Consider the following 20,327-nt stretch of genomic DNA (forward strand, 5'->3'; position numbering starts at 1 on the left):
TTTTTGTGTTGGTCCAAAGAGGAGGTTGCGACAATGCTATATGCACGATTAAATGGGCCAGCATCTACTTTATGGTAGGGAAATCACTCAAAATGTGTTTCCTTGTAAAGGAAAACCCACGATGTTATATTTGGTAAAAGTTCTAGCAACGTCATTTCAGGGTATTTCTTATCGAAACTGCACCCAACATGATGAGAAAAATGTTCTACGTGGCATGACATTCTTCGATTTTTGAAAAACAAGCATGATCTTTTTAAATTGATATTTTTACTAAAATTTCTTACCTTTTTAGCCTTGTTTTTATCGAGGGCTCTGCAACGGAAGTGTCGATGGCTCTCATTTAAACAGATCACCAAAATGTGAAAGAGCCACCGTTTAGTAGGCGTGCTGTTACAACGATAAAACTGGTTTTCAAACAATTTTTACATATATGAAAAAATACCGTTTACCATCAAGTCTCAATAAAGCAAAGATTGTAGACGCGAAACAACAAGATGTACAAAACTCATGATCCCCTGTCAGTCTTTACAGCAAAATGACTATTATCTTTGCCTGTTAGCGCATTGTTTTCAGTTTAAATATTTCTAAGTTAAATAAATTAGTTTTTGGGCTAATTATTGGTGAAATATTAATCAACAGTCTCCAAAACATGCATGATTAGATAAAAGACCAAAAAAATTTGTATAAGAAAATGTAAGGTGAAATAAAACATAAAAACGCCTTAGTAACACTCAAATATGGGTCTCAGATCATCGCCTGATGAAAAAATATAATTGGTACTACAATAGTAAAAAATGGTAAACATAAGCCAGTATTATACTAATCTTTAGTATGCCGAAAGCGAAATTTTTAAGAATAAGATTTTCATAATTGTAAAAATACAAATAAATGTTCTACATGTGCTTATTAAAATTATCAATTGTTGTTCTTTATTTGTTGTTGATTTTTTATTTAATACGTGGTATATTTCTATGGATTTGTAATCTGAAATGGTTTTATGGTTAATACAAATTTATTTTAGTTTGATTGTGTTGGGAGCTAAACGCTTTTTGAAACACTCTCGAATCAGTTCCTGGAACGAACTTGTACTAAGCAATGAATGTAAAGTTCCTTATGAAGTATATAAATTACCCACCACCTATTTACTATGAACTACTTTGATAACAATTACAACACATCTAGCTACTACATTTGTATAACAGAATATATACAGGCATGCACTAGTATCATAAAACTATATCATAACAGTATCAACAGTTTTATTAATATGAAGCCTGAATAAACATACAAATTTGTCGCATTTAACTGTTATTGAGATGAGCGCGCATGTTTTCTGTTTGATAAAGTGTATTGGCTGTTCTGCAGCCTGATGGACATAATATGTCATCGTAATTCATACTCGCTTTGATATGTTAAGTATTTTAATTTGATTTGATGTAAGTAGTCGATTGATTGAGATAAGCACGCATGTTTTTTTTGTTTGATTACGAATATGTGCTGTACTACAGCCTGATCGATATAATATGTCATCGTAATTCATATTCGTTCTTATATGCTTAGTATTCTAGTTTGATTTGATATTTACAGTCGGTGCGCCAAGCGCCGCATCCTTTGTTGGGTTTCTACCGATACAGTTTATTTTCATTGTATTGTTAGTTAAGCGTTATATCACTAGTGGCGTAACTTCTTTCTTTTCATTACGGATTAGGATAGTTTATAATCAGTATATTACTTTTATCTTGACTGTTGTAAGATACTACTAGCCAAAGTTCCCTTGGACCTTTCAACAAGAAGGTTCTAGGCGTGTATCTAACTATTATATTTTTGTGATTTTTTTAGTTTACATATTTTATTAAATTTATAGTTGCATATACAATTGGTTTAAACATATCTATTTAAGCTCAATTGCGAAACAAGTTCGTGCAACTGATATTAATCACTTTCGAGTCTGCTTCCTGGAACCAACCAGTACTGGTGACATATGAAGAAACATGGCCATGACCCGAGTAGGGCTCGAACCCATGATCTCTGGGTTGAGAGGCAGACACCTTAACCACTAGGCCACCACTCCCCTATCTACAATTAACATCATATCTACATATCGGACCACTGTCTATCTTTGTAAATAAAGTTTTCTTGACATACCAGTATAAACTTATTCAGCCCCTACCCTCAGAACACAAATTAATATGTTCTGAGGAGCAATTGCTAAATCACTGTTGTAACAACTTAGCGTACCTGTCCAAAGATATGTCAATACTTGTTGGGCATTATCATACTTAAGCTTGTACTGCTTAGTTCCACACTATGACCATTCCTCGGCATTCCAAAACCCATTTTATAAAGTGGTTATCTTTTATTTGATATTTTGTGTTATTATATTCATAGTAAATTAAATTATATGTACTTAATTGTATATCATTTATGAATTTGAATATCGCAGTGCGTATTTCACCGGCTATTTCAAAAGGCGGATACAGGAGTATTTTTTATTTATTGATACTATTCGAAGTTTTAATATGCATGATTCCAGTTCTTTGCGTTGCACGAAATGACACGCGCAAGTGAAGAAAACGTGCTCAAACGTTTCTCCTTCATTACATGCTGTACAATTTTTATCGGCGGAAAATAAGTGACCTTTATATTTCAAATGGTTAAGTTTTAAGCAATTTTATATTTCATCTTTTTTTGGATGACGGTGATATGGTACTAGTTTTTTGGGCGGTATCTTTTTTTATTTCTATATTATTTATTTCACAGTGTTCGTTCAATAATCTAGCTATTTCTTTTTTCTATCACTTTTCTATTAATTGTACTGTATGCTGTGTTATCTTCAATGCGTGCACTTTTTGCGCATTTGCCGACAAGACCAATATGTATGGAACGCCGTGACTGTCTTATGTGATCAATATTTTTGCTATCTTGTGTAACGATGGTATTATTTTGTCGTTTGAGCATGTTAACATGTGCAATTTACATCATGTCTTGTCAATGTATCATGATGACTTGTGCAAACAGCATGTTAACTTGTCAAAATTTCATATTGACATGTGAAAACAGCATGTTAACTTGTCGATTTTTCGTGATGATGACATGTGCAAACGTGATGATATGTGACATGTTAACTTGTCAAAGTATCGTGATGACATGTGCAAACAGCATGTTAACTTGTCAAAATAGCATGATGACATGTGCAAACAGCATGTTAACTTGTCAAATTCTCGTGATGACATGTGAAAACGACATGTTAACTTGTCAAAAGTTCATGATGACATGTGCAAACCGCATGTTAACTTGTCAAAGTATCGTGATGACATGTGCAAACAACATGTTAACTTGTCAAAGTATCGTGATGACTTGTGCAAACAGCATGTTAACTTGTCAAAATTTCATGATGACATGTGCAAACAGCATGTTAACTTGTCGAATTCTCATTATGACATGTGCAAATGACATGTTAACTTGTCAAAATTTCATGATGACATGTGCAAACAGCATGTTAACTTGTCGAATTCTCGTGATGACATGTGAAAACGACATGTTAACTTGTCAAAAGTTCATGATGACATGTGAAAACCGCATGTTAACTTGTCAAAGTATCATGATGACTTGTGCAAACGACATGTTAACTTGTCAAAATTCCATGATGACATGTGAAAACAGATTGTTAACTTGTCGAATTGGCATGATGACTTGCGCAAACAGCATGGTAACTTGTCAAAATTTCATGATGATATGTGCAAACAACATGTTAACTTGTCAAAGTATCGTGATGACATGTGCAAAGAACATGTTGACTTGTCGAAGTAACATGATGACTTGTGCAAACGACATGATAACTTGTCAAAATTTCATGATGGTATGTGCAAACAACATGTTAACTTGTCAAAGTATCGTGATGACATGTGCAAAGAACATGTTGACTTGTCGAAGTGTCATGATGACGTGTGCAAACAACATGTTAACATGTCGAAATAATATGCTGACTTGTGCAAATAGGTACATATCATTTCAAACAGAAATGATCTTGTTAAACGTGCCTAAATGTAAAGTTGATTTGTATTTATATAAGATGCATTCGGTTAATATGAAGAAAATTGTTGTTATGTAAGAGTAATCTTGTTTGTATTTGTTTCGTTATTTTTTTATTCGTACACAAGTGAATCAATGGAATCAATTTTAAATAAACTGGGATTAGGAAGGCACGCAAACGCCTTCATAGAGGAAAATATTTCTCCTGATATTGTTAATAAGATGTCGTTGTATGATATGCGTTGCGTGGGCATTTATGACAGGAGTGAAATTATGAAGTTGAGAACAGCCTGCCTTCAATATGGAACGTCAAAACCATTTCTTGTCGATGGTGCAAATGGAGGCGCCCCTGTCTATAATATACCAAAAAGTAACCTAGAAATTCTCCTGGATATAGGATTTACAATAAAGGAAATGTCTTTATTACTTGGTGTTTCTGAAAGCACTCTGTATCGACGAATGCGTGTTTTTGGATTGAAGAAAGTCATTTTTTCGGATATAAGCGACGATGACCTTACAGCTGTTGTTAAACAAACTATAGAGGAGTTTCCAAAAAGTGGGGAACGGATGTTGATTGAAATTATAAGACAAAAAGGGATCCGTGTTAGTATAAATATTAGCAATTTTTTACGATATGTACATAACCTATTCTATAACTTTTTGATTATCACCTGTTAGAACAGGCTATAATATAAAACACGATTGTAGGACCAGAGGTGTCTTTAAGACAATTACTTAGTTAATTTGTCAAGTTGTGCTTTTAAGATATTGCATCTTCACCTTAATATTCTTATCACTCTTCACTGGGACAAATTATAACATGTACGGTCCCTGCTCTTAATGAGAATTTATGAATAAAGTTTATACAGGATATTTGAAAAATAAAACCACTGTTATTTGTACGAAAATAAATGTACAGTTACAAATTTTATAATTTTATTTTCCATTGACAGATACAAAGATACCGACTTCGAGACATTCTTCATGAACATGATGAAGTTGGAATTAAAGAACGGCAATTGGGTAGACTGCATAGACGTATTTACCATGTTCAATGTCCCAACCACATGTGGCACATTGACACAAATCATAAACTTATACGATGGGGCTTTATTATCTCAGGGGCAATAGATGGTTTCAGTAGACTGGTGACTGCATTAAGTTGTCTGGACAATAATAAATCTGATTCATTACTTCAGGTGTTTCTAGAGGCTACCGGGAAGTATGGTACACCTCGATATGTGCGAACAGATATGGGACTGGAAAATACTAAAATTGCAGAATACATGCAGGTAAAACGCGGTGTTCGCAGTATTCTTACAGGAAAAAGCACTCATAACCAAAGAATTGAAAGGTTATGGCGTGATGTTTTTGACGGGGTTCTTTTTCATTATTACCAACTATTTGGTTTTATGGAAGATGAACAAATTTTAGATGTTTTGAATCCAGTACATATCTTTGCTCTCCATTTTGTTTACATGCATAAAATAAACGAAAAACTGAGTATTTGGAAAGAAGCGTGGGCTACCCACAGAATACGCACAATTGGATCGTCTCCTTTGCGATTATGGACATCTGGTGTCATGAACAGTGCTTCGGACACACTTGAAAACAACCTTACATATTTTAATGATGCTTTGTCAACACATAACATGAATCAAACACCTTTATTTATGGCAGATCATCCAGAAATAAGTGAAGCATGTTTTGAACGATTATCAGAAGAGTGTCCTCGTCAATGGAATTGTTCAAATTTCGGGATCAGTATATATCAAAACGCTATAAGGATTCTTAATGATAGTAACATGAACGCATAATTATTTACTACAACAAAATGTAATGTTACTGAAGCGGAAGTAGAATTTCATGGTTACCTCTGTTTTCATTTTATATTTTAGGTATTCATTTTGACTAAAGTAATATTGATGACCTACCATCCATGACTATGGCAGATACTTCAGTTTTTGCTAACTAATATAAAAAGACGTATATGATTGTTTCAATTAGATAATATCTTTATTTGAAAGAGAAACACTGTTTTAGCGGCAAATACCATTCTTCGTTGTACTATTATAAGACAATGAATTGCGTCACTACGCTAATTTTAATACATAAGTGTTTTAAAGCTGCCTTTTCTTTCACCTCGCATGGTACATATATAAAATACAGTGTAGAATAATGTTTCTGACATTCTCAATAAAATTTTTGAAGTTCATTTGTTATATGCAAATGTTTACCTTATCTTTAAAAGTTATACTCCTCATCTTTTAAGTTTATACTCCTTTTTCCCCTCATAAAGAAGGCTTTAATATGCAGTCTTCAAACAAGAGGTAATAATCTTTACATAAGTATCTTCAACATTTGAAATGTTATGATGTATTAACGTATTTACTAATAATGTTTTTCTCATAGTCGTCTTGTTCAACTATTTTGGCTGTGGTCATGCCAGCTACTCGAACGAGACAGTTTATCACTAAGAAAACACAACTTTCGAGAACCTCCACAGATGTTCATAGCACAAATTGGCAAAAAAGGGAAAAGGAAATATTTAAACACTTGTTGATTTACTTTTATTTCAAACACTATTAACAATTAAACATGTTAATAATTATTTATTATGAACTGAGTTAAACATAAAAGTTATGATCATACATGTACCAACTACTATTCCAGATGGTGCAAAACTGAAGTAATCTGACAGTTTGTAAAAAATGTCCAAAGGAGATTATTTTTACAAGTGTGCGCTGAACATATGAATGCTCCCCGCACCTGTTTTAGAGAGGACGAACGAAGTCAACATTTTAATATATTTAAATATATCACTGTAACTGGAGGATGCCTGATGCCCAAATTTTAACCCTTGACTTCTAAGTATGATCTTGACAAAGACTACGGACCCGAGTCTCACAAGTGATATATCCTGTCATATTATATCACATATTTTGCCTATTTATTTCGGGTTCCGTGAAAAAATAGTTCTGGGATGAAAACGAATAATGAGCTTCAATGTCGGACTTTAACCACGAAATATGACCTTGAAATTTAGGGTTACAGACCTGATTCTTACAGATGGCACATTTTTTCATCATGGAGAACATTTGAGCTTAATTATTTCAAAATCCCATTTCAAAGAATTAAGAGGGTGATAACAAATAATGAAGAACAATTAATGTCTTTGAACTCCATGTATGAACTTGACCTTGGGGCTAAAGATCTGGTTCTTAGACGTGATACAATGTCTCATTATGGAGTGTATTTGTGCTTTACAATATCAGAAAAAAGCCAAGGAGCAATAAAGAATAAGAAATAACAATATTTGATTTTGACTTCTAAGTATAACCCTGCTCTTAGGGCTACAGATCTGAGTGTTACACATGCATGTGACACACCCTCTCATCATGGAGAATAGATATGCGGAATGATATCAAAATCACAATTCAAAGAACATATTTAAGGAGCAGTAACAATTATTGAAGCTCAATTAAAATCTCTAATTAAATGAGGTCATACACTAACCAATCTTGGCTAAACTATTTCAAAATCCCATTTAAAAGAACAAAGTTATGACATAGTTTCGTCCCACTAAAAACACGCATGGAGGCTTATTTTGCTTTAGATCAGTAACAGTTACAATAATCATTTTGTCATTAATTGTCACATGACTATAGTTTTGCACCACCATTTTCCAACTCTAAAGTTAACCAAATATTTAACAGGAAATATTCAAACAGGAACTAGCAACATTTAGCATGCTTATGCATTATGTGGTATAATAAAATTCAAACTAGACAAAAGATCATTGACGCTGGCACATGAAGGATGTAAAATTCCTTAAGAACACATGAAAAAACAAGAGGGCCAAGTAAAAAGGGCCAAGTGACTCTGAAAGGCTCACTTGAGAAACAGGTAAAGGTTATATCATCTGCAATTTACAGTAAGTTGATGTAACTTTTTTGGTCTAGGGTCTCAACTTATTTTAAAACATGTAACCCCCTGAGTTGTAGTGAAATGACTGATGGATGGATTACCAGGACAGGTGAATGACGAAAAATAATATACTATCATCTCACTGTGAGTTTCTCTCAGTATGTATAAAGTGAAGTTTAAATGAAATCCCCTTAGCTGTTTATTGATGAAGTACAAACAAATCAGATGATTACTGTGATTAATCATTGTGATTACTATATGCCGTCCTTTGGATGCATAAAAACAAAGAAACTGAAAATTGTGGCATACCTATGCTTTAGAATGTATAATAATTATGTTTAATTTCTTCAAAACATGAAAATATAATTGTATCAAGAAAAAACATCAAAACAAATCCATACAAGAGCCTTTGCTTTTTTAAAATCCAAACAAATAAACTGTTTACAAAAAATCTTTAAAAGAAAATTAAAGAAAAAAATAAGTTTTCCATTTTTTAAATTTCAAATGTATAAGAGAACAAAATCTCTAGCATGTTTTCTAAAGCAGATAATGCTTGCATTAAAAAAATAACAATTTTCGAAGTGAGGACCTTTCAATATATAACTCTATTTAAACTCATACAAGAGGGCCATGATGGCCCTGAAATTGCTCACCTGTATATAGGCCTATGGGCCAATGCCATTTTTAAACCAGGGTCTTTTATTTGAACAAACTTGGTAGACAGCCATTAAAAGATGTTTCATGATAAATATCCAAGCGCTAACTCTTTGGGGTTCTTATAAGAAGATTTTTTAAAGTTTTTACTATATACATATAGGAAAAAACAATGACCCCCCAGGAGGGGCCAATTTTGACCCCAGGGCATTGATTTGAACAAACTTGGTAGACACTGACTAGTTGATGTTTCATGCCAAATATGTAAGCTCTATTTCTTACGGTTTTCTAAAAAAAGATATTTAAGTTTTTACTATATACAAAAAAGGAAAATTAATGACCCCCTGGGGCGTGGCCAATTTTGACCCCAGGGCATTGATTTGAACAAACTTGGTAGACACCCACTAGAAGATGTTTCATGCTTATTATTTAAGCTCTAGCTATTCAGGGTTTTTAAAAGAAGGTTTTTTAAGTTTTTACTACATACAAATAAGGAAAATCAATGACCCCCCCCCCCGGGACGGGGCCAATTTTGCTCTAGCTCTTGCAGTTCTCTAATTTATTCAGTAGAAAAGAAGAAATTTTAAGTGTTTTCTTTTGGTTGCTATGGCAACCAGAGTTCTGCTTGGAATTAAATTCTTTGAACAATTTTTAAAGTTGACTACCAAAAGAACATTCCTGTGAAGTTTGGATGAAATTAGCTAAGTGATGAGAAGATGTCGTTTAAAGAGAAAGTTTACGGACGGACACCGGATGAAAAGCGATCACAAAAGCTCACCATGCCACTTTGTGACAGGTGAGATAAAAACTAAAAATGTGTTGTCACAATTCACAATTGCCCCCACATGCAGCCAACATTTCAAATGTTATAATATTTAAGTCCAAATTTGTTTGCACAAACCATTTTTTCATTCCTAAACTATTCAACGTTAACACAAACCATTTTTTTTTTACAAAGTTCAAAGCCCTGAAACTAATCAGTGTGACCCTTTTGCAAATTGCACATTTGTAAAGAGATTATGATTAGATACTGTGAATTTTTAGGTCTTTTTCAAGTTAAATGGGAAATACTGTCATAAACATCTGACCATGACCAAATTAGTACTGGTCTTGTATTTTCTGGTAAAATACCACCACATGCAATGTCAACCTTGGACATACATTCCTTCAAAAGTTAGAGCCGAAACTGAAAATTTATTTATTCTAAGTTCAAGAAGGATAACTGTCAAAAATCTTTGGACCAAAACCAAATTTGAACTCGACTTGTATTTTCCGGTTAAAAACCTTCTACAATGACATACCCATATATTAAAAAAATTAAATGTGAACAACTGCTGGGGAGATAATAAATGGAAACTGAATTATTTTTTTACCTAAGTTAAAGGAGCATAACGCTGCCAAATTTCATCTAACTATAACCAAATTCAATCTGGACCTGTGCATTATGTATGACGAAGAAGAAGAATGATTTTATTTTTCACTTGTACACAACATATGGTACATTGTTGAACAATATACATTTACAAAATACATGGCATATGGTCACTATGATTGACAATGTTAACATTCTGTATCAGCATCTAATATTTTTTTTTTAGTAAAGTTTATATCTATTAAAGACTAAATATGTATGTGTATGCTTTTTAGACATTACCTTAGAAAATATGTACTTAAGTATTCATCTTAGAAAAAGAAATATCAAATTTGAAAATAAACTTAAGTAAAGTGAACAAATACTTTCTATCAATTGAACAATCATACATGTTAGAATAAAATTAACACCTGTTCTAGAAGTATTTTTTTTTTAAACTGATTACATCAAATATTATTTTTAGCAGTAAAGAAAAACAATTATAACAAGAGCTGTCAGAGGAGACAGCCAAGCTCACTTGTGCCAATCTATTAAAAAAAAAATTCAGAGGTTTAAAAGTTATGGAGGGGACACGAAACGTAGACTTTTATACATTTGACCATTAAATCTGACTTTGACCTTGGGGTTAGCAACCCAATTAAAGCGCTTTGCACATTTTCTTATAATGGTGATCAATTTTGCCAAGTTATTTTTAAAAAAATCAGCGGTTTAAAAGTTATGGAGCGGAAACGAAATGTAGACTTTTTATTATGAAATGAGGACTTTTTAACATTTGAAGAAAAAAAGTGAAAATTTAAAGACTTGGTTTTTATCATTTCATGAAAACTGGATGTCTCAAATATATATGTGATACATGTGTCTGTGCTGCAAACAAAGCAGTATCCCTACACAAGATCAGAATACTTAATATTTGGGTCTTTATAACTTTTTTAAAAGACAGAGCTACATTCAACAATACTCCATAATCAAAATAATTTGAAACAAACCAATTAGAATCCCAACTTGGTAATAATTCTCCTGTAGTAAATCTCTGATTCCGTTATCAAAGTATTTTTCTTTAACCTCTTGCAATACCAGCCTAAAAAATTCTTTTCTAGGCCCACCAAGATCTGCAGCAACCTTGAAACAACAAAGAAAAAAAAATTATGAATCTTCATCACTGCTTGAATGCTTTTTTGAAATATTGTATTCTTAGAATTCTTCTAACTGCATGATTAAATAGGAAATAGCATTTCATGTTGATCTTATTCTCTGCAAGTGAAATAATAAAAAAAATTCTTCATAATTTTGTTACAGATATCTACTAGTTTTCAACAGTATCTTAATTATATATAATGCATTTACATAACCAGTTTTCCTGGATAATGCACCAGTATTAACCTGTTTCTTTCACAAGAAAATGCAAACTTCTCCATGTAGATCAACATTGCTACTTGTTATATTTAACTAGAGCTGCCATTTATTTATAAGTCAAATGTATATCAACAATTTATCAATATTGAATAATAAATATCGACAAATCATCAATATATTTATATATAATATAATGCTGTATTTCTTTTTCAAATTTCTTGATTTTAGTGACATTTCCTATTCAATAATTATTGGTGTTTCTTATTCATTAATGCCCTCAGTATTTTTCTTTTTTACCATTATTTCAGTGCCAGTCTTGTAAATATAATGTGAAATTACATTGCAAATTACAATGGTATAGTTTTGCATACACAACTGTATGACTCCTTCTGTCAGGTTACCTAGTTCTGTTTACATTTCTAAAGATTTATTGTAATTCCTGACATACATGACCTTGGTACATGTAGTACTAAGTCAAAATTATTGATCTTTAAAAAATTTGTATTAATAATTGATCAAGAGAAAAATATCAATGATACATTGATACTGTTTTAATCAATGACAGTTCTATATTTAACATAACCAGAAATTAGCATACATTTTAAGTGAATGTCAAATTCAATTGATTTAATTAAATAAAAAACTTTTGTTGAAGGACAAACCTACTCCAATATGATCTATCTTATAGCTATAAAGAAAGTTTTAATTTTACAATATTTAAAGTACCTCATTATAAAATTGAACTTCTAGTGTATATCGAAGGTCATGTGGAGTTAATTCACTAATTTCCTCAAGACTTGTTGCCAGTATATTATCCCGATCAACAGTTATATAAGTTGTTCTCCCTTCTACACTTGTGTCTGGGTCTTCAATCTCTAAAGACCTTCCTAAAACAATTTCCTTTTGGCATTTCCTTAATATTTCAATAGGATTGCTAATGTTCCTCTCCTTGCAGTATTGTATAATGCTTATTACAACATCAGATAATTCAAGCACAGATTCTGTTGACATATGCTCAGAGACTCCATCTGTTTGAATTTCAGAAGATTCATCTTTGCTCTCATTAGGCTGGACCTGTTCATAATATACCACATATTCAGTTGTATCTGTCTGGACTATGTTATCAGTTTCCCCTCTTGGCACATTTTCAGATTGATTTATGTTAATTATGGATGTTTGTCCTCCTGACAACTCATAATTCTGATTATCATTCACCGTTATAAAATTCTCACAACAAGAGTTTAAGTGCTCTCTAAGACAGTGGACATTTATTTGAGCTGAACACTTTTCACAAGCAACTTTCACAGAAGATTCTGTTTCAGAAGGAATAAATGTTGTGTCAATATCATGTTGGATTGGCCGAATATATATCCTAGCCTGTGGTCCAACATTCAGTTTCAAGTCTTTAGCTGTCCATGGTGATGGAATAGAAGATAAATTTCTTCCATTTGCCAGAGTTCTGAGCAGTTCAAAACCACCACAGTTCTTTAAACTACTGAAACCATTTTCACTCTCAATATGAGACATAACCTCAAGTTCTGAAAAACTGTTGTTGAGTTTAATTTTCTTAAGTCCTAATCCACACCTGTTGAGAATTTCTTTTTCCACAGTGCTTGGTGTTTTAGTTTGACTAGAAGATGATAAACAGAAGAATGTTGCTGTCCAACCACTTTGCTTTTTGTTGTCAAGTCTCCTTCCAGTGTTCCTGCCACTATTTCTGCTGGAAGTTCTGAACCCAGGGAAGAGAGCAGTATTTATTGCTTGACTACTGGATATACTATTGTTCTAAAAAAGATAATTGTATTGTTTAAACAGAAATTGTTTTCATATTTCATCAACAGTGAAAACTAGGTTAGCATGAAAAAGCTATTTTATGAAAGTTAATATATGTCAATAAATAATGAATTAATATATTAAACTAGTGAAAATCTAAATTTATAAAATTCTTTAACAAAGGAACATTTTTTTTTCCAAATAACTACCACTGAGTGTATGCCAACTGTTTTTGAGAAGATTATTAAACTTCACCATAATTATGTGTCCCCTTACACTTGTATTGATGCTTAGTATTTTTATTTTCATTACTTCATGTACATATATAATCAACAGGCTATTTTCATTACTTCATGTACATATATAATCAACAGGCTATTGATGTGATATTTGCAGATTTTCTTATTTTCCTCTTTACTAATATTATATAATGTTGATAATGATAAGATTATTTCCATTTTCATACTTTAGTTCTATAAAGTTAAAAAAATAATTTTTCTTCTGTTATTTTCATAATTTAAATCAAAGACAATTGATGTGCTTTTATGTTTGTCTTTCTTAGCAGTTTGTATTAAACATGCGTGACATCAACTGAAAAATAAAGGCTGTATGAGCAAAAATGTTTAAATTTGTATTTTACACTAAAGACCTTGACCTAAGGAGACCCCTTACTCCATAAAAATTAGAGAACCATTTAAGGTATCCACCTACTAAATATGAAAGATATCATTGAATAAATGAAGTAATTAGGAGAAATTTAAGATAAATCCAACTTGCTAGAATAGGTTAACCATACAATGCCCTATTTTCTAAGTGATAAAAATCTATATAACAGGGCAAAATAGATAGCACAGTTATACAACTTAGCAATATAATGTACTTTGTATTGATAAGTGTGGTTATTATGAAGCTATTAGTATAAATAGAACTTAATATATATCCAACTTGGTGTTAAAGACCTAGGTTAACCAATTATTCAAATAATTGGTAAAAATGGAATAAATAGTAATGTAACTTGCCGAGATCATGAACATTGTGTTGATAAGTAATTGCGTATGAAGCCATTGGTATAGGTAGTGCTTAAGAAAAATGCAACTTGCTGTTAAAGGTAAACCTAGCACTGACATATGCATGGACAAACTGTTCAATTACTCTATGATAGGGGGCATAACAATTAAATGGAGATAAGTCTGGGAAAACAGGAGCTTGTGTTTTATAACTCTTATCCATAAGACAAGAAGTAATAGTAAAATAACATTGTTACCATAAATTACAAGTTCAAGGGGGTATAACTCTGGGAATAGTCACGCAAGAGTTATGCACCTTGTCACGCAACATTTGTATGATAAGAAATATATATTAGAAGTTTGAAGTAGATACCTTTTTTAAGTAAAGAAGTTATAATATTTCTTAAAGGAAAATTTGTTATGAACCTTGTCACACAACATTTGTATAATGATAAGAAATATATATTAGAAGTTTTGAAGTAGGTACCTTAAATAGTTATAATATTTCTTAAAGAAAATTCTAAGTTCAAAGGGAGATAAATCTGAAAATATTGCTTCAAGAGTTATGAACCTTATCATGTAAGATGTGGTTTAAGATTAGGAATATGTATTTGAAGATTGAGATAGATACCTTTAAAACTCAAGAAGTTACAGTAAAAATAACATTTTTCATGACACTTTGACAAGTTCACATGCTGTTTACACATGTCATCACGATAATTCGACAAGTTAACATGTCGTTTGCACAAGTCATCATGATACTTTGACAAGTTTACATGTTGTTTGCACATGTTATCATTATACTTTGACAAGTTAACATGCTGTTTGCACAAGTCATCATGGTACTTTGACTAGTTAACAAATTGTTTGCACATGTCATCATGATAATTCGACAAGTTAACATGCTATTTGCACATGTCATCACGATACTTTGACAAGTTAGTATGCTGTTTGCACATGTTATCATGATAATTTGACATGTTAGCATGGTGTTTGCACAAGATATGATACTTCTATGACAAGTTAACATAATGTTTCGACATGTCAGCAAGAAATAAGATAACATGTCGTTTGCACAAGTCATCACGATTTTTTGACAAGTTAACATGTAGTCTACACATGTCATCACGATACTTTGACAAGTTATCATGCCGTTTGCACATGTCATCACGAAAAATCGACAAGTTAACATATTGTTTGCACAAGTCACCATGATACTTTGACAAGACGTGATGTAAATTGCACATGTTAACATGCTCAAACGACAAAATAATACCATCGTTTCACAAGATAGCAAAAATATTGATCACATAAGACAGTCACGGCGTTCCATAAATATGACTGGGTACCCATACATGCGTTAACATAAGGTTTTCCATTAGTAACGAAGAAGTATTTCTTAAATTATTATTGCACATAGCTGGTTGATTTTTAGAGAAGCGTTGATTGATTTTAGAACACTCAAACTATCTGCAAATATTGACGTTTTATCAAATTTTTTCCTTCTTATTTTTTCTATTGCTTGATTCTACATGTATAAATAGAAGCGTATTTGTTAGTTTTAATTTTAGTTTCTTGAACCATTACTTCATTTTTGACAAATTACATAATACCTGCACCTGCTAAACCAGCATCCGGGTCCTTATTTCCATCAATATAAATATGATAATGGCCCTTATTTTACTTTTTAATGTCATATCTTTGTGTTCTGTTTCATAGCACGGTTTGGCTACAATTAAATCATCAAAATTTCATATTCGTTAATCAGTTGTGATATACTTTGTGCATATGACATTTTACATTGTTTTTATTAGTCTGTTTTATATAAAATACGGAGTATTTCATTATTGATTGTCCCCTTGACTGATTGTGCGAGCCAAATATTATCTGCTCTGTCTTAAATTTTCGTTCCTTGCCTTTGAAATAGAAATACTAACATTTTCCAATCTGGCGCCTTCTTTATCAATATGAATTACAACGTATGAATATATATATATATATTGAACAGTAATAGTTTGCGGTGCTAGGGGGTGTGGTCGGTAATTTGCACTTTCCAGGACCATCAATGAACAGACTAAATCAAACCGAGCCTGCAAGATCTTCAATTTGTAGTATTGATCTTTCTTTAGGGATTCTGTTTCTCTCTATTTTAAGTGTTTTTAAAAATGAAATCGAAGAAGACGCTGTTATATCATACCCTATATCAAACACATGCTTAGTTATCACACTAAACAGGGAAGGGTCTATAATATAATATTATAATATCGCTAAGTACACTTTTGGGGAGAAAACATTTTTCTTGGCATACGTGTAATACCTTATTATAATCGAAAGGAAAGTGCTGTTGTGGCAATTTTCGAAGTAAGTTCTACAAGTGTCTTTCATATCTTACCTTAATAAATAGCAGAAATTCAACATAATAAAACGTTCCTTTACAAAATTTTACATTGATATTTTCCGTATGTTTAGTGATGAGTACAATCGGCTTCGACAATTTCCAGGAAGTTTACAAAAATTATTATTTCATTCCAGGTACTTTGGCGCAAAACAAACTATTGTTTTTCTTTTTTTGTTGTTGTTTTTTTTACCTTTTAAGGAACTACAAAACTTCGATGAAAATAGAAAAACATTTAACCATCTTTGTTTTAATAATAATTGAAACTATTTACAAGTCATATTAGACGAATATTTCTCGATATAGGGCGTTTAAAGACTAGTAATAATAAAGCTTTTCTTGTCATCATGACATGCAAATTGCATGGAAATAAAATTACAAATTATTTAATTTTACCCATGAAATATGGTGCTATATCAGTTAAATATATTTCATATTTTTTAAAAATAAATATGAAATATAAATATGAAAGTGGGAGGAGTCAAAACTCATATTTATTTTACGGGACTTCTATCGCCATTTTGTTTGAAAAATCTGAAAATTCAAAACAAATTTTTGTCGAATTTTGTTTTGAAAACTATCTAGAATGATAGAAAACGGTCTAACTAAGAAAATTAATCCGAACACCAATATCTTTAATTCAGTCATTAACGCTGTACAGACGTTTAAAGAGTTGTTTACGTGACGTCACAATGTAGCGTTAAATATCACGTGGAAAACAAGACAATAATTATAATTACTGCGCCCTGTACAATTGCAGTTGCGTAGCAAGCAAGGGGGTGCGTAACCATTTTTCTTTGATATTGAAATTAAATAAAAAGGTTATTTTTTCGTTTTTCGTGAAATATGGTATACATTTTCACGCAACATGATAAAATGCCACATATTTTCACTCGCCGTCCCGGCTCGTGAAAATATGTGGCATTTTATCATGTTTCGTGAAAATATATTCCATATTTAACTCAAACGAAAAAAAATCCTCTTAATATTTTGATTACAATGTCTCAAAGTATATTGTAAATTCGATTATAAAGGTCATATAGAATTTTCATGTCAAAAGTTTTATTGAACCTCTTCAAAAAATGCAGAGAATACATTTTCTGACATCTGGAATATATAACCGATGTTTAATTCCCACGCGACAAACACATTGTGGACACTTAAATTAATCCTTCTTAGCATCAACCTCGCCATGTCTTGCATAGGAATAACTCACAGTTCAGTTTTCTTTTATTACTTAATGCTTTTTAAAAGTCGCCAAGACATTTACAGTTTCAAACCTTGACCAAACAGAATATAAATATAGTACATGTACTGAGTTTGTTTGTTTGTTTGTTTGTTTGTTTGGGTTAACGGCAATATTAACATATAACTGGTGAAACGGCGCCAAACACTATAATACGTAGACCTAAAGCGAGTCGAAAGTATTTATCACAATACAATTACATGAATATTGCAGACTCGGTTTGATTTAGTTTGTACATTAGGGATTTAATTTTCATTTAGTGTTCAATCAGTGTTTTGAATGGAACTAAGGCAAACAGTTCTCATAGTGAATTGACACGATTAAATCTATCACGAACATATGCAATATCATAGCATTCAAGTAGGAAATGTTTAACAGTAAAATATTTATTGAAATGTTATACAAAAATTCTACATCTAAGAAGAACACTTGACGGCTAAGGAGAGATAGATATGGTGAATAATCAAGACGCGAGCAGCTGATAGCATGAACTTTTGTTTTAAATACAGCTTTGTCCAAATATGATATCTATCAGAAAAAATAAATTTATATTTTGAGGATTTTAAAATCACTATTTGGTTCAGAATTTAAGGTTATTTAACCACAGCAACACCCCAAAAACTTTTATCTTTTTTGGTAGTTATCTATAATAAACTAAATAAAACAAACCATCGAACTTTTGTGAAGAAGTCTTCGTCAACATTTCTAATTGTGAATAATTGAAATTAAATTGACTTAATCCAAGTAGTAATCTTAACAGATTAATGTTCGAAAATGAAAGTTTTATAAACGAAAATGAACGTTTTATAAAGTTAACCATAACGTATTTGTATGGCTGCATGTAGTGTTATCATTTTTGATGATGATTAGAATAGAACGAACATCAAGCAATATTTTTACCAAACAAACCTGCTTTTTAACCCCTGTATGATTTCTTTGCCCGATAAAACGATACACAATAGGAGATAAAAACGCAAGTGTCGCAGGATAGAAATTTATATAAAATGTACATTGCCTTATGTTTTGTTATACATTTCAAATAAAGTATATTAACTGTATCTTAATGTGTTATATATTATTTGACCACTGATCCTATACCGTTATATCTCTCTCTATATTTCTATTATTCTTCTCTGTCATTGTTACTAACCTGTCACCCGTAAACTTGATATGTTATGTTCGGGTATGTTTTGTGATGCTCCATTGCACTTCATATCTGACCATTACATGTTAAAGTTGTGAAATATATTTATATTGTGTTTATATATTGTTTAATAAATATCTTGGATATTTCAGGTAAGTAATCTCTGAAAGTTATTATTAGATTATTACAGAATGTCATTATTGGTTAATATATAGAGGTTTTTGATAGATAACAGAGAGATATATTCACAATACTTACCTAGAACATTTACAATACTTACCTGAAATTGTACATGTAGTTATTACATACCTGTATCACTCATTCAACTTTATCTTTTAATTGTTAATTGCACTTCATATCTGACCATACATGTTAAAGTTGTGTAATATATTTATATTGTGTTTATATATTGTTTAATAAATATCTTGGATATTTCAGATTTGCATTTGTTGTGTCTGTCTATTACCCCACCTGTAATATAAATAACTGCCGACTAGGCTACGTCGACAATGGCGCCCAACGTGTTTCAACTGTAACATCTACAAGAGATCAGTTGATAAGACTGGACCAACAGATGATTTATTATTGTGTTCCAAATGTTTGATGCATTTGATCTTACATACGTGAATAGTATTTTGTGTACTGGATTATCTAGTGTAAGATAAATTCATTTGTGCATAGAAGGATTTTGATTGGATTTTACTCGTGCGGCATTTACATATGACCTAATTACCTTCTTCCCGCCGAGATTCTAGTCATTCCATTGGTTTTTAAAACCATGTGATTATTGACGTCACCAGATTTTTGGATATCCTGTCCATAATTGTGTATATTGTAAACATTGTCACGTGCGTGCAAACTCCTTCGTTATTGATAGGGCCCTTACTTAATAATTCCATGGAATCTAACTCGAGACGTCGAGTACCATAATTACGTACCGGGAAGGCTAGCCTCAACGCAGGATCACTTCTCATCGTCAAAGGATTTGTGCCACGGACTCTTAAACTTTCTCTTCAAGTGAAAGTTTGTTTTTCTTATTTAGTGTTTGTTTATATTAGATAGTGTGAAAGTGGATGTAATAATTATGTGATATTGTGTTCTTGACTTGGATTATTTTTATATAGGATATTTTAATAAAAGGTAACAGCTTTTGTTTTATTTTTGCATATAAATTTTTGAAGAAAACTTAGTCATTTTCTGTAATTAGCATTTCTATAGATTTTTGAGTAGACCTTTTCTTAAGTAAATTTTTGTTCAAGAATTATTGAAAAATAGACTTTTCAAAACTTTTATACATACAAAATACTTTGTAACTTACGATACATGAAAGAAAAATAACATTGTATAAAACTTATTTCTTCAACCCGTTGCAAAACGTGTTAATATACTGTACTGCTATTTACTATATTCTCATACCAATTCCC

At 31.6% G+C, this 20,327-nt stretch overlaps 2 protein-coding genes across 2 annotated transcripts; one reads left to right on the forward strand and one right to left on the reverse strand.

The window, feature by feature from the left end:
• The first annotated feature begins 3,833 nt into the window (after positions 1–3,833).
• On the forward strand, positions 3,834–6,741 carry LOC132750581 (uncharacterized). Its single transcript, XM_060740588.1, has 2 exons — positions 3,834–4,635; positions 4,986–6,741. Exons 1-2 carry the CDS (start codon positions 4,168–4,170, stop codon positions 5,847–5,849), a joined length of 1,332 nt encoding a protein of 443 aa, XP_060596571.1. The 5' UTR covers positions 3,834–4,167; the 3' UTR covers positions 5,850–6,741.
• A 3,775-nt stretch (positions 6,742–10,516) lies between these two features.
• On the reverse strand, positions 10,517–14,630 carry LOC132750582 (uncharacterized). The gene is made up of 2 exons (XM_060740589.1): positions 12,065–14,630; positions 10,517–11,104 (listed from the first exon to the last, which is right to left on the reverse strand). The coding sequence occupies exons 1-2, from the start codon at positions 12,863–12,865 to the stop codon at positions 10,934–10,936; spliced, it is 972 nt and encodes a 323-aa protein (XP_060596572.1). The 5' UTR covers positions 12,866–14,630; the 3' UTR covers positions 10,517–10,933.
• Positions 14,631–20,327: the final 5,697 nt, after the last annotated feature.

The sequence above is a fragment of the Ruditapes philippinarum genome, unplaced genomic scaffold (assembly GCF_026571515.1).
Source record: "Ruditapes philippinarum isolate M1 unplaced genomic scaffold, ASM2657151v2 ctg5235_1_1_1_1, whole genome shotgun sequence".
Classification (NCBI taxonomy): Eukaryota; Metazoa; Mollusca; class Bivalvia; order Venerida; family Veneridae; genus Ruditapes; species Ruditapes philippinarum.